The sequence below is a fragment of the Argopecten irradians genome, chromosome 6 (assembly GCF_041381155.1).
Source record: "Argopecten irradians isolate NY chromosome 6, Ai_NY, whole genome shotgun sequence".
Lineage (NCBI taxonomy): Eukaryota > Metazoa > Mollusca > Bivalvia > Pectinida > Pectinidae > Argopecten > Argopecten irradians.
Genome location: NC_091139.1, coordinates 47494729 through 47510776, shown reverse-complemented (window position 1 = coordinate 47510776; position 16048 = coordinate 47494729). Strand labels below are relative to the sequence as shown.

The following is a 16048-nucleotide window of genomic DNA, read 5'->3' as shown; positions in this document are numbered from 1 at the left end:
AAAATTTATACAAGTTCTGTTCCCCTTCCCCCAAGGATGTTTGTGGCCAAATTTGGTTACAATCCATGCAGAACTCTTTGACTAGTAGCGATTTAAAGGATTTACCTCTATTTCCCCTATTGGGACCCGCATCTCCTGCCCCCGGGGGGTCAGAGCCAAAATTTATACAAGTTCTGTTCCCCTTCCCCAAAGGATGCTTGTGGCCAAATTTGGTTACATTCCATTCAGAACTCTTTGACTAGTAGCGATTTAAATGATTTACCTCTATTTCCCCTATTGGGCCCCGCCCCTCCTGCCCCCGGAGAACCAGAGCCAAAAATTATACAAGTTCTGTTCTCCTTCCCCAAAGGATGTTTGTGGCCAAATTTGGTTACATTCCATTCAGAACTCTATGACTAGTAGCGATTTAAAGGATTTACCTCTATTACCCCTATTGGGCCCCGCCCCTCCTGCCCCTGGGGGATTAGAGCCAAAATTTATACAAGTTCTGTTCCCCTTCCCCCAAGGATGTTTGTGGCCAAATTTGGTTACAATCCATTCAGAACTCTATGACTAGTAGCGATTTAAAGGATTTACCTCTATTTCCCCTATTGGGCCCCGCCCCTCCTGCCCCCAGGGGGTCAGAGCCAAAATTTATACAAGTTCTGTTCTCTTCCCCCAAGGATGTTTGTGGCTAATTTTGGTTACAATCCATGCAGAACTCTAGGACAAGTAGCGATTTAAAGGATTTACCTCTATTACCCCTATTGGGCCCCGCCCCTCCTGCCCCGGGGGGGACAGAGCCAAAATTTATACAAGTTCTGTTCCCCCTTCCCCAAGGATGTATGTGGCCAAATTTGGTTACAATCCATGCAGAACTCTATGACTAGTAGCGATTTAAAGGAAATGTTGACGGACGGACGGACGGACGGACGGACGACTGACGCCGCGCCATGACATAAGCTCACCGGCCCTTCGGGCCAGGTGAGCTAAAAACTAAAGGGTTACGGTATCACTGGAAAAGTACTGAAGTGGATAGAAGACTTATCCAATCTACAGCAACGAGTTGTTATTCATGGTGAAACTTCTGGACTAGTAGACATACATGCCATACCTCCCGGCGTGAAACAAAACCTCCCGTATTTTAAAGCCTTTTATTGTCTCCCAGCAGGAGAGTCTAAATCCCCGATTTCTATAAACCCCTCCGTTTTATTTTCGTTGCCACATTTGTGTACATGCTAGGTTAATTTCAGCACGAGAGTAACCACTCCCTGACCCCCTGACCCCCTGACCAACACCCAAGTGGCCCTAATTAGCAGCCTTGGGCTATTTCCACCTTGGCTTGTTGTGTCACTTTCACTCACGTCTGTGTATTACGTAAACTGAAGTCAAGAAGCCGATCGGCCGCCTAGAAAACAATCAGCTGGCCTTTCAATAGATTTTATGACTACAGCTAGTGAACATTACAACAAAACAAATACTGCTTACAACTGTGAATGATGTACTCACGTTTTTAATGTTAAATAGGCCTATCTGTATTTGATGGATGTCACAAACTTTGCAATCGTAATGGCCACCATTTTGGGTAATTGTAATAGGTAGATGATCCGGATTTTATAGAATTTCCGGATTTCCTAATAACCACGTTTTTAAAAATGGAAAAAGTATTATTTTTTTGGAATTTCTTTGTGAATTTATTTTTAGAAAAAAAATATATTAATAATAAAAATTTATCAGTAATTTAAATAAATAAAATTAAAAAGAAATTTACTTTTTTTCTCTCTCAGATTAAATTACATTTTGAATACTACTGTAACGATTCTGGTTTTTTTTTTAATTTAATGCTTGTAAATTTAAGAACTTTATCTAAGTTAATTATCCGTTATTGTCAGAGATTATTAAAAAGCCCAGACTAATATTTCGAACAATAAAACTGCTCCAGAACTGGGTGTATATAGGGATGTGACTACTTTTGCAAAACCACACATTCCTTTATTTCAGTAAAATTCAATATGAATGCAGAATTTCATCATAAAAAAAGCAGATATTTAATTTATTCATATATTGTAGCGCGTATACCTCCCTCTTTTGAGACCAAAATCCCTCAAAATGGTTATCAATCTCCCTTTCCACCCCTAGAAAAATATGGCATGTATGAGTAGATGTGACTAGTGGTGTACCACAAGGTAGTGTCTTAGGTCCTGTTCTATTTCTGATATATATCAATGACCTGCCCGAAGTAGTCCAACATAGCACAATAAAATTATTTGCTGACGACTCTAAATTTTTTAGAAACAATAACAACCCCACCGAGTCTCAAGAACTTCAAGCAGACATAGACAGTGTAGTCACTTGGACTAGAGACTGGAAAATGGCCTTGAACACTAAAAAATGCAAACACCTCAATATAGGCAATCTAGAACAAGACACGCATTATTCCTTCCCACAAAGTGAACAAATAGAGAAGGTACAGTGTGAGAAAGATTTAGGTGTACTTTTCGACAACAAACTTAAATTTAGTCAGCATGTTAGTCAAGCAGTTAATAAAGGAAATCGCATACTGGGTCTAATATTCAGGACATTTGTCTATATAGATATAACCATGTTCTTAACCCTGTACAAAAGCCTAATTAGACCTAACTTAGAATATGCAACCCAGGTATGGTCTCCACTGCTAAAAAAAGATCAGATCGCTCTCGAAAACGTCCAACGTAGAGCCACTAAAAGAGTTCACTCTATTGAAAATTTACCATACCATTCAAGACTTAAAAAGTTGGGACTTCCCACCTTAGAATATAGACGTAAAAGGAACGATGTGATCGAAGTCTATAAAATTCTGAATGGTATAGATAAACTAGATAAAGATAAGCTATTTACAATGTCTTCAGCTAATACTAGAGGTAATAGTTTAAAACTCTTTAAGAAACAGAGCAGGACTAAAGTCACACAAAGTATATTTAGTCGGCGAGTGGTAGATTCATGGAACTCCCTTCCCAACTTCGTAGTAGAAGCCCCTACTCTGAACTCGTTTAAAAACCGACTGAACACTCACTGGAATTCAGTACCATGCAAGTTTTACCCCAGTTTTTATATGGCACAACCGGACAACTATTTAGTAAATGAACAAAACGCGCCACAACTAGCTGGAACCAGCTAACTACGGTGTCTAAGAAGAGGTAACAGGTAACAGGTAAGCTGTATTTTCCAGACAGACAGACGGGAACAAACACTATAGTCCCCTCCGGTTTCACTGGCAGGAGACTAATAAGTTTCATAAACCTGGTAAATTATCCAATGATAATGCAATCTGCCAGTAACAAAGAAAATACCATATTAGACCTAAAGTGGGTGCAGAGCGCGGGTAACTGGGGGTGCACTTATTATTTCTAAAGTTATTTGAAATAGACTATAGCCCAAAAGCTTGCAGCTAGACAGTCGTCACTTCAAAGGGAACTGCCTCAAACTTTGAAACGGACTATAGCGAAAATCCTTTGATGTTTTCTAGCACCTGGACCCTGTTGTCTTGACAGAATACTGGAGTGAAAGGGGCCATCTCAACCTGTCAGCTGTCACAATGAAACACAACTGTCAGTCCAGGTCATTGACATTCAATCTATCTAATATCAGATAAATATGTGGTTGTTACTTTATTCTGTAAATTAGATAGGAAATAAAATTCTAAAGTAAGGTAAGTGTGTTGTTTATTTGTGATACAAGATAGCTGGACAATGCAGCATTTTATTTTTTTAAGAGCTAGAAATATGTCTGTTAGACATTAAGTGCTTGCTAAATACTTCTTAAAACTTTAATTTCCAGAACGATATGCATCTACATGTATAAGGCTTCTGCGGTGAGATATTTTGCATGTACAAAACTGTAACACCTAATTCATAAATAACCCGCAGATATACATATATGTATACTCACAAGCCTGTATGAAATCATCCTCGGAAACAGGTGTACATACATAGCACTATCGCTCATTATCCTTGTGAGATTGTTTTATGTCCTTGATGTATTATAAATAATTTCCTTTAAATTACTTCATCAGACCTATAAATGTGAAATTACTGTGAACTTTGTTAACTGTGTTGTTTGTTACATAGAAGTTGATTTGTTATCTTATTGATATTGATACGATAGACTTGTTTTGCTGTTCAAAATAGTCGTCCGTACAGCACTGTCCAGTCTCTGTGCACGTTGTGACTTATCTGTGTCATGCTTGAATGCCTTTCTGGGTACATTAGATCTAGAGCTCAGTCATCCAGACTGATATTGTATGATGTATTTTATTCTGTTTCTCTTACCCAAGGCTGGGTGATTTCAGTGGCGTAGCGCCCGTGCATAATAACCTGACTTATATTTTTATACAGTCAGAAAAAAAACACATTTGAATTCACGTAATGCTGCAGAATATAAATTACGGATAAATACATATTATATGTCCAACTTTATGTCTAACATAACTTTGTGCACATTTGAAAGACTTGAAGATTGGCCATTCTGGAAATTTATTAGAATAGTCTATATACTTCAGGTTACCAAGTGCATTTAGTTGTTAAATTTGATTATGTTTGAATCATGTCAAAGACATTATTAGACTTCTTCACCAAAATCCCTCAAGCAATTGTGGATTTTGAATCGGGAAACACTTACGAATACCACAATAAACAACATCACATGTAAAGTTAGAAATATTCTAAAAACATATAACTATATTAAAATGAAAGCAAATCAACTGAAATAGTAATTGCAACATGTTCTTGGCCAAAGTGAATTTTTCAATTTTGGTTCACTTCCCACCCCGTTAAAACGCCTGTTAATCCATGATTTCCGGTGTCTACTCACGAAATATAGTTGACTTTTATTTTTGTCGAATATGAACAGATTGTTGATTTAGAAAATAATTTTTGTTGTTGTAATTGTTAGAAATAGAACAGAATAGGTAGAAAAATAGTCATAAATACTATGTTTAATTTTTAGGTCATCTGACCCGAAGGGTCAGGATGACCTATAGTCATCGTGATTCGTCCATCATCGTGCGCCGTGCGCCGTCCGTCGTGCGTAAACTTTTTCCTTTAAAACGCTACTCCTCCTTAACCACTAAGCGGGTTTCATCCATATTTGGTGTGAAGCATTATTGGGGAAGGACAATCATATTTTATATAAATGAGCTTGGTCCAACCCCTAGGGGCTGAGGGGTGGGGTCCCAAAAGGGCAAATTTTCTTATTTTAAGCTTTAAAATCCTACTCCTCCTTCATCCTTGGGTTGATTTCATCCATATTTGGTGTGAAGCATCATTAGGGAAGGACCGTCATATCTTATATAAATGAGCCTGGTCCGACCGCTAGGGGCTGAGGGGCAGGGCCCCAAAAGGGCAAATTTTCTTAATTTAAGCTTTAAAATCCTACTCCTCCTTCATCCTTAGATGGATTTCATCCATATTTGGTATGAAATATCATTTGGGAAAGACAATCATATTTTATATAAATGAGCCTAGTCGGACCCCTAGGGGCTGAGGGGTGGGGCCCCAAAAGGGCAAATTTTCTTAATTTTAGCTTTAAAATCTTACTCCTCCTCAACTCTTGAGAGGATTTCATCCATATTTGGTGTAAAACATCATTAGGGAAGGACAATCATATTTTATATAAATGATCTTGGTCCAACCCCTAGGGGCTGAGGGGTGTGGTCCCAAAAGGGCAAATTTTCTTATCTTAAGCTTTAAAATCCTACTCCTCCTTCATCCTTGGGTTGATTTCATCCATATTTGGTGTGAAACATCATTAGGGAAGGATAGTCATATTTTATATAAATGAGCTTGGTCCGACCCCTAGGGGCTGAGGGGTTGGGCCCCAAAAAGGGCAAATTTTCTTAATTTTAGCTTTAAAATCCTACTCCTCCTTCATCCTTGGGTGGATTTCATCCATATTTGGTGTGAAACATCATTAGGGAAGGACAGTCATATTCTATATAAATGAGCCTGGTCCGACCCCTAGGGGCTGAGGGGCTGAGGGGTTGAGCCCCAAAAAGGGCAAATTTTCTTAATTTTAGCTTTAAAATCCTACTCCTCCTTCATCCTTGGATGGATTTCATCCATATTTGGTGTGAAACATTATTGGGGAAAGACAATCATATTTTATATAAATGAGCTTGGTTCGACCCCTAGGGGCTGAGGGGTGGGGCCCCAAAAGGGCAAATTTTCTTATTTTAAGCTTTAAAATCCTACTCCTCCTTCATCCTTGGGTTGATTTCATCCATATTTGGTGTGAAACATCATTAGGGAAGGATAGTCATATTTTATATAAATGAGCTTGGTCCGACCCCTAGGGGCTGAGGGGTTGGGCCCCAAAAAGGGCAAATTTTCTTAATTTTAGCTTTAAAATCCTACTCCTCCTTCATCCTTGGATGGATTTCATCCATATTTGGTGTGAAACATTATTGGGGAAAGACAATCATATTTTATATAAATGAGCTTGGTCCGACCCCTAGGGGCTGAGTGGTGGGGCCCCAAAAGGGCAAATTTTCTTATTTTAAGCTATAAAATCCTACTCCTCCTTCATCCTTGGGTTGATTTCATCCATATTTAGTGTGAAACATCATTAGGGAAGGACAGTCATATTCTATATAAATGAGCCTGGTCGGACCCCTAGGGTCTGAGGGGCAGGGCCCCAAAAGGGCAAATTTTTCTAATTTAAGCTTTAAAATCCTACTCCTCCTTCATCCTTAGATGGATTTCATCCATATTTGGTATGAAATATCATTTGGGAAAGACAATCATATTTTATATAAATGAGCCTGGTCGGACCCCTAGGGGCTGAGGGGCTGAGGGGTGTGAGCCCCAAAAAGGGCAAATTTTCTTAATTTTAGCTTTAAAATCTTACTCCTCCTCAACTCTTGAGAGGATTTCATCCATATTTGGTGTAAAACATCATTAGGGAAGGACAATCATATTTTATATAAATGAGCTTGGTCCAACCCCTAGGGGCTGAGGGGTGGGGTCCCAAAAGGGCAAATTTTCTTATTTTAAGCTTTAAAATCCTACTCCTCCTTCATCCTTGGGTTGATTTCATCCATATTTGGTGTGAAACATCATTAGGGAAGGATAGTCATATTTTATATAAATGAGCTTGGTCCGACCCCTAGGGGCTGAGGGGTTGGGCCCCAAAAAGGGCAAATTTTCTTAATTTTAGCTTTAAAATCCTACTCCTCCTTCATCCTTGGATGGATTTCATCCATATTTGGTGTGAAACATTATTGGGGAAAGACAATCATATTTTATATAAATGAGCTTGGTCCGACCCCTAGGGGCTGAGTGGTGGGGCCCCAAAAGGGCAAATTTTCTTATTTTAAGCTATAAAATCCTACTCCTCCTCCTTCATCCTTGGGTTGATTTCATCCATATTTAGTGTGAAACATCATTAGGGAAGGACAGTCATATTCTATATAAATGAGCCTGGTCGGACCCCTAGGGTCTGAGGGGCAGGGCCCCAAAAGGGCAAATTTTCTTAATTTAAGCTTTAAAATCCTACTTCTCCTTCATCCTTAGATGGATTTCATCCATATTTGGTATGAAATATCATTTGGGAAAGACAATCATATTTTATATAAATGAGCCTGGTCGGACCCCTAGGGGCTGAGGGGTGGGGCCCCAAAAGGGCAAATTTTCTTAATTTTAGCTTTAAAATCTTACTCCTCCTCAACTCTTGAGAGGATTTCATCCATATTTGGTGTAAAACATCATTAGGGAAGGACAATCATATTTTATATAAAGATTTTAGTATTCCAAGATGGCCACTGGCCCACTTCCTGTTTTCAGTCTTCAGTATCTGATCTCAATGAAAATTGGTCTAGAGGTTTAAAGGGATGGCAAACAACATGCAAATATTTTCATAAAGATTTTAGTATTCCAAGATGGCTGCGAGCCCACGTCCTGTTTTCAGGTTTCAGTCTCTGATCTCAACAAAAATTAGTCTGTAGAGGTTTTAAGGGATGGCGAACAACATGCAAACATTTTGGTAAAGATTTTGGTATTCCAAGATGGCCACTGGGCCAACTTCCTGTTTTTATATTTTGGTCTCTGATTTCAATGAAATTTAGTATAAAGGGTTATAAAGGAATGCTTGTCAGTATGATAAAAATTTTGAAAGATTTTTGCTGGGCAAACCTCCTGTTTTCAAATTTTCGTCTGCAATTCATTGAATGTAAAAGTACCTCAAAATTTCTTTCAAAATGTTCATATACTGTGCAACTGCATTCTTAATTTGTCACAGGTGGAGATGGGGAGGGGGTCGTTTGGGGAATTATGTATTAGTGTCCATTACAATGAGTACTTGTTTTAGCTTTAAAATCCTACTCCTCCTTAACCCTTTAGTGGATTTCATCCATATTTTGCGTAAAAGATCATAGAGGAAGGACTGCCATATTTTATATAAACAAGTTAGGCCCGACCCCTGGGGACAGAGGGGCGGGGCTCAGAATGGGGAATTTTGATTAAATTTTGCTTTAAAAGCCTACTCCTTCCTAACCCTTAAGTGGATTAATGCATCCATATTTTGTGTGAAACATCACTGGGGAAGGACAATCATATTTAATATAAACGAGTTAGGTAAGACCCTAGGGGACAGAGGGGCGGGGCTCAGAAGGGGGAACATATTTTATAAAGGACGAGGTAAGACCCATGGGGATAGAACGTCAGGGGTCCAAAATGGGAGCTTTGCTGATATTTGGCTTTGAAATCCGACTCCTCCTTCATCCTTGAATGGGTTAATACCATATATGGATGAAGGGCTACCAAGTTTGTTCAACAAATGACCTTTACCTATTTCAGAAACTTACATATTCAAAAAAAAGTTCCTTGTATTGCTTATATTAATTGTTAACCACTCCATTATACTGTGACTGTTGTTTTGTGCCATGAGTCAGATGACCGTTAAGGCCCTTGGGCCTCTTGTTTTTATTGAGGTGGTCAAGGACTGGTCCCCTTCTTACGCAATTTCCACCATTTTGACAGTGGTCTTTGACTTGCTGTCATAAACAAACCAACACGTAAACTTAATTTCAATTTTGTTTAAAATATTCGCCATAAGTTTTTCATCTGTTAAAATAACACAACATTCTCTCAGTGCTTACTTTTTTAATTTTTACAGACAAAAATCGGTGTTTATTGTTCGACCACTTGTCAGGGGAGTCTATTATAGTACGATTATATGTATATAAAAAAAATCACCACTGTTCTAATTTTGTGTATAGCTTTGCATGTTTATCAACAAAATATCATTACCTCCATTTAACCATTGGTATATACGTTAAAAGTTACCATAGAAGTAAAATGGTTACTACATTGTAACAATTTCCCGTCAGCTTCTGGAGGCCTTCGTCCCCCATACCCCCCTACCGGGGCTTCGCCCTGGACCCTGAGTAAGAAGCGACAGCCCCCTGCACCTCCAGGCATGCAGCCCCATCCAGCCCTAGCTACGCCGCTGGATTTTATAAATATTTATTAGAACCATAGCAAATACTGTCTATGGCCACTGAGGTTAGTAAGCGATAGTACAACGTATATGTATACCTAGGACCTAGGATGATGTTAAATAAATATAATCTGCCGAGTAACACTGTAAATGTCTTGGCCGTTACAAAAAGTTATCCGTTTCGTCACTTTCTTTTATTGGCTACATAAACCTGATTCGCATTGTATTGTTCCAGAGGTTTCCAAAGTCAATCAGATGCTTAGAATATCGTGACCGATGCAAGAGTTTGTATGATACGCCGCTTGAAGTTTAAACAAAATGAACGTGTTAAGCACTGTTTAATGTCACCATTGTTAATTTACAGAAGAACATCGCTGATAAATATCTCTTATTTTTTAAAGGTTGGTGTTACTAAATCACGGCGAAATCTATTAAGTGGTTTGTAAGAGAGTGACTTCCGGTATCAAGTGCGCAGTTGGAACCTGCGCTTAGCGGATGTACACAGACTCCACACCCGACAAGGAAAACAATAGGGCGAGAGTATGCTCGCCCTAAGAATAAGGCAGGGGCACCTTTATTACAGCAGGCACCCTCTTTAGGTCAAATACGGTATTCTGAAAAGATGTGATGATAACTAGCTAGTGTAGAAACTATTTCTTTCTGTATCCTTCTAGTTTAAGTAAAATTCTATGTGAAATTACTTTTTGACCGATACCATATGGTACACACTTACCAGCCATTGTCGACTTGTATGAAGAAGAAGTTAATGAGATAGGCCAGAAGTAGTCCTAGTGTAATGCCAAGCTCGTTAAGGGACACCAGTACTCCACGTTTTTTCTGAAGAAATTAACAAATCCATCCTTCATACACTCATAAGTAACATGTTATTTTTTAAGTTTGTAGGCTCCTATGGTACTTTAACAATACTTAATTTCACTTATTCATTATTTCTGATATATTTTGAAACATATTTAATTATTATTTATACTTAAAGCAGGTGATATTTTGAGACATATCCATATTTACAGCGGGTGCTATTTCTGGTATATTTTGAGACATATCCATACTTACAGCTTGTGTTATCTCTGGTATATTTTGAGACATATCCATACTTACAGTGGGTGCTATCTCTGAGATATTTTGAGACATATCCATACTTACAGCGGGTGCTATCTCCGATATATTTTGAGAAGTATCCATACTTACAGCGGGTGTTATCTCGATATATTTTGAGACGTATCCATTCTTACAGCGGGTGTTATCTCTGGTATATTTTGAGACATATCCCTACTGACAGCGGGTGTTATCTCTGGTATATTTTGAGACATATCCATACTTACAGCGTGTTATCTCTGAGATATTTTGAGACATATCCATATTTACAGCGTGTGTTATCTCTGGTATATTTTGAGACATATCTATACTTACAGTGGGTGCTATCTCTGGTATATTTTGAGACATATCCATACCTACAGCGGGTGCTATCTCCGATATATTTGAGACATTGAGACATATCCATACTTACAGCGGCCGCTATCTCTGATATATTTTGAGACTTATCCATACTTACAGCGGGTGCTATCTCTGATATATTTGAGACATATCCATACTTACAGCGGGTGCTATCTCCGATATATTTTGAGACATATCCATACTTACAGCGGGTGCTATCTCCGATATATTTGAGACATTGAGACATATCCATACTTACAGCAGGTGTTATCTCGATATATTTTGAGAAGTATCCATACTTACAGCAGGTGTTATCTCGATATATTTTGAGACGTATCCATTCTTACAGCGGGTGTTATCTCTGGTATATTTTGAGACATATCCTTACTTACAGCGGGTGTTATCTCTGGTATATTTTGAGACATATCCATACTTACAGCGTGTTATCTCTGAGATATTTTGAGACATATCCATATTTACAGCGTGTGTTATCTCTGGTATATTTTGAGACATATCTATACTTACAGTGGGTGCTATCTCTGGTATATTTTGAGACATATCCATACCTACAGCGGGTGCTATCTCCGATATATTTGAGACATTGAGACATATCCATACTTACAGCGGCCGCTATCTCTGATATATTTTGAGACATATCCATACTTACAGCGGGTGCTATCTCTGATATATTTGAGACATATCCATACTTACAGCGGGTGCTATCTCTGATATATTTTGAGACATATCCATACTTACAGCGGGTGCTATCTCTGATATATTTGAGACATTGAGACATATCCATACTTACAGCGGCCGCTATCTCTGATATATTTTGAGACTTATCCATACCTACAGCGGGTGCTATCTCTAATATATTTGAGACATATCCATACTTACAGCGGGTGCTATCTCCGATATATTTTGAGACATATCCATACTTACAGCGGGTGCTATCTCTGATATATTTTGAGACATATCCATACTTACAGCGGGTGCTATCTCTGAGATATATACACATTCTCCTGTAGCCGACACAGCAACAGCTATTCCAATGACTAGACGACCAAACAACTGTAAATTACAAAATTACTCAAAGATCTCTCCAATTATAGACCAAGAAGCCAAGTGCTGTTAAATTAAAGGCTAGATAAGGTTAATTGTCAAGTGATTTTCATAAATGGATTGATTCAAGAAATCAACAAACCTATTCGGTATAATTCAGAGTGTATAGTAGAAACATAAAAGGTACAACTTCTAAGCAGAATCAGTCATTGCTAACCAAGGAAGATAACTGTTATCACATGTGATTAGGATCAAGCAGTAAATACCACGGGAGATATCTGTTTCACATTTGATGAGGATCAACCAGTAAATACCAGGGGAGATAACTGTTATTACATTTGATTATGATCAACCAGTAAATACCAGGGGAGAGAACTGTTATCACATTTGATTAGGATCAACCAGAAAATACCAGGGGAGATACTTAACACATTTGACTAGGATCAACTAGTAAATACCAGGGGTGATAACTGTTATCACATTTGACTAGGATCAACCAGTAAATACCAGGGGAGATAACTGTTATCACATTTGATGAGGATCAACCAGTTAATACCAGGGGAGATAACTGTTATTACATTTGACTAGGATCAACCAGTAAATACCAGGGGAGATAACTGTTTTCACATTTGACTAGGATCAACCAGTAAATACCAGGGGAGATAATTGAATTTTAGTCTTCATATCAATTTACATTTAGAGTAATAACAAAGATCAATAATTAACAAGAGTTCCCAAAGGGATCTTGGTGCCCACCAAAGAATGATCTACGTCTGACAATGGAAAGAGGGAATTTTTCTCTGCTTTTCGAGTTTCTACTGCATATTATGTATTGATTAACTTTAAGACAGATCGCTTCAGCACTTTCTGAGATTTTGTGGTAACAAAATTCAAGTATCAAATTCCAAGATAGCGTCCTGTCAGCCATCTTGATCATTGATTAGTCCCAAAATGCAATATGCACAACTAGGGCCCTTTGGGAGCCTACATAAGAAATTTGAAAAAGATCCCAACTGCACTTTCTGAGAAATAGTGGTAACAAACTTCAATTATCAAAATCCAAGATGGTTGCCTGGGGGCCATCTTGTTGACTGATCTGCCCCAAATGCAATAGACACAACTAAGTCCCTAGGGGACCTACATATGATATTTGAGAAAGATTCCAACAGTACTATCTATGAAATACTGGTAATAAACTTTAACTATCAAAATCCAAGAAGGCTGCCTGGTGGCCACTTTGTTGACTGATCGGTCTCAAAATGCGTTATGCACACCTAGAGCCCTACAGGAATATGCATATCAAATTTGAGCAAGATCCCTTTAGTACTTTCTGAAAAATAGCTGTAACAAACTTTAATTACCAAAATCCAAGATGAGTGCTTGGCAGCCATCTTGTTGACTAATCAGCCCCAAAATGCATTATGCACAGCTAGAGCCCTAGGGGAACCTACATATGAAATTTGAAAAAAAGATCCCTTTAGTACTTTCTGAGATATAGGGGAAGCAAAAATTATTAACAAACAGACAGACATACGGACGGAAGGATAGACTGACAACAGACCACGGACGAAAGGTGTATTGAATAGCCCACCATCCTCAGATCGTGGGCTAAAAATAAATCTTTTTAGGGGAGATAATTTGTGACTAATCAAAGGATCAATTTATTCCTTTCTGCTGAGAGAGATAACATGTGATAAGACTTTTCTGAGAATAGTCCATAACTTACTATAAGAGGATACGAGGTGGACAGGGCTAAAATGAAAGCCCCCACAAGGAAAACTCCTGCATTCAGAATGATAGTCAGTCTGCGTCCATATTTGTCTATAATAAAACCTGTAAAATATAATAATGTCAATTATAAAAAAAGAATTAAAAAAACCAAAAAGAATAGGGAAAACAAAAATATGATGACACTGGTATCATACAGATATACCAACTCTTACCTTAGCAGCAAGCACTAGAGCCTAGCTCAACCAATATGATGTAATGTAATACATGTATCAAACTTCTATTCAAAATGAAGAATTCAGAGTTATCAAGATATAATCATCCAGTGATATATTTTCTGAAGAAATAATTGGTTTAGAAATTACATAAGTATTTCAAGGAACAAAGTCTTTAATTTTTGTATGCCTTTATAGATATATCACTTCTTAGATATACTTTAACATAACTAAGTTGATCAAAAGTGTGTATGATTTGTATGAACCCTGTGGACTTAATTAACTTAAATGTACAGTTTAGGCATATTTTGCCAAAATTGACAAGCAACACAACAATCTAAGGTACGAGTCAACAGTAATACTTAATGTTAGGCTCAACGCATACACCTTTTATCAACTTAATAAGTTAATGTTCAAGTACCCCTTGGAAATGATATATAGGCATACTATCAATAGTTTAACCCCTTAACTCCCAAAAATTTTTAGCAGAGTTCCTGAAAATCCAACATTTTCTTTTCAAAGTGATTTTTCACCCTTTTACATCAATGATTTTTGTAAACAACTCATATATATATTTAGAAACTTCAGATCACAACCTCAACAGTATCCTGATATTTTAAACAAATTAGTTACTAACTAACTGGTGTCTTTTGTTCAAAAAATAGGAACTTACATGTTGTACATCTACATACAAAGTTCCATTTAGCTTAATGAATATTAACTCACATTATCATATTCAAAATGTTCAATAATTATTGTTGCAAAGGGCAATAACTCTGTACTTAATTTAGAGTAGGATCCAGCTGAATTTCGAACTCGTCCAAGATCTTTCCAATGTTAGTCTAGCTAGCCACATACAAAATTTCATTAAGCTCGGTTTATATTTACTCAAGTTATCGTGTTCACAAGGTCCAGTAATAATAATTAGTGCAAAGGGCAATAACTCCATAAATCATTGTTGAATCATTCTGATTTTCAATCTCGTTTGAGAACTTTCCGATGTTAGTCTACATACAAAGTTTCATTAAGCTAGTTTTATATTTACTCAAGTTATCGCGTTCACAAGGAAATGTTAATGGATGATGCACGACACACGACGTCGGACAAAAGACTATCGCAATAGGTCACCATGACCTGAGGTCAGGTGACCTAAACAATGTTTGTAGATATATTGCAAGATAAATATATAATTGGGATAATAAGTTATCAACATTGTAAAGTTCAAGCATTATATTTCAGTACTTTTTAATTAACTAGGGATTCCATACCTGGACCGTGCACTGAAGGTTACGCTGGCCAAAAGACGACAACATCAATTTAAAATGTTCAATTTTTCAGTCGGCATCTTTTTTAAACTCAAAAATACAGCATTAAGACATTGTCAAATGAAAATTTTGTAAGAACACAAAATATTACTTGTTATCTCTAGTTTTAGTAGGTATAATCAGAATAGCTCCTGAATTAAGAGAGTTACGACGATTTATTCAACACCGACACGTTATTGGCGTAGTTTGGCGTAGTTGGGAGTTAAGGGGTTAAATAGGGGCAAATACCTGACTGTACATGTCCTGAAAACCATACGACGCACTATACCTCCAAATAGGGATCCCAGCATTGCCCCCACAAGCATGATGCTGACTACAAGTTCCCTTTGGAAACAGGATAGACAGAACTGCTCCTGAAGCTGAAGGACTGCTCCGGATATTATCCCTGGAAACAAATCAATGGATAGATATATAAAGCAGTATAAAGTTGTTCTAAATACAAACATAAATAAAGAGATATCACCTATCTGTGTGTAATGCATTGTATAAATAAATATATAATACAACATTATGGATAGAATTGTGTTTTTATCATTGTTATCAAAAACAGATGTAAGTACATACATGTACAATTTTATATTCACATTCTGTGAAGTGTTGTCCTGCATTAGTGGATTCAAACTGAATTATGAGACTATGTAGAGAGTATGTGCTGCAGTAAGCAATGATTAGGTCATTGTAGGGACATTTTTGGAAGGTGAGTACCCGGCAAGCCTTATGCTTACTGCAGTCAATTTGTTAAATGTTTATTTTTATTTATTGGCCCATCGACAGCCATGGTCATTTTGGGCTTTAAATTACCAATAAAAATCTTTC

General features: G+C 37.6%; 1 protein-coding gene across 1 annotated transcript in view; it reads right to left on the bottom strand.

The window, feature by feature from the left end:
• The window catches only part of LOC138326095 (solute carrier family 2, facilitated glucose transporter member 12-like), a 53579-nt gene that overhangs the window by 20531 nt on the left and 17000 nt on the right, over positions 1-16048 (bottom strand). The window contains exons 4-7 of the mRNA XM_069272234.1: positions 15501-15617; positions 13691-13797; positions 11890-11973; positions 10184-10287 (exon numbers count right to left, since the gene is read on the bottom strand). Coding sequence (XP_069128335.1) covers positions 10184-10287; positions 11890-11973; positions 13691-13797; positions 15501-15617 — 412 coding nt within the window. The remainder of the gene's footprint in view (positions 1-10183; positions 10288-11889; positions 11974-13690; positions 13798-15500; positions 15618-16048) is intronic.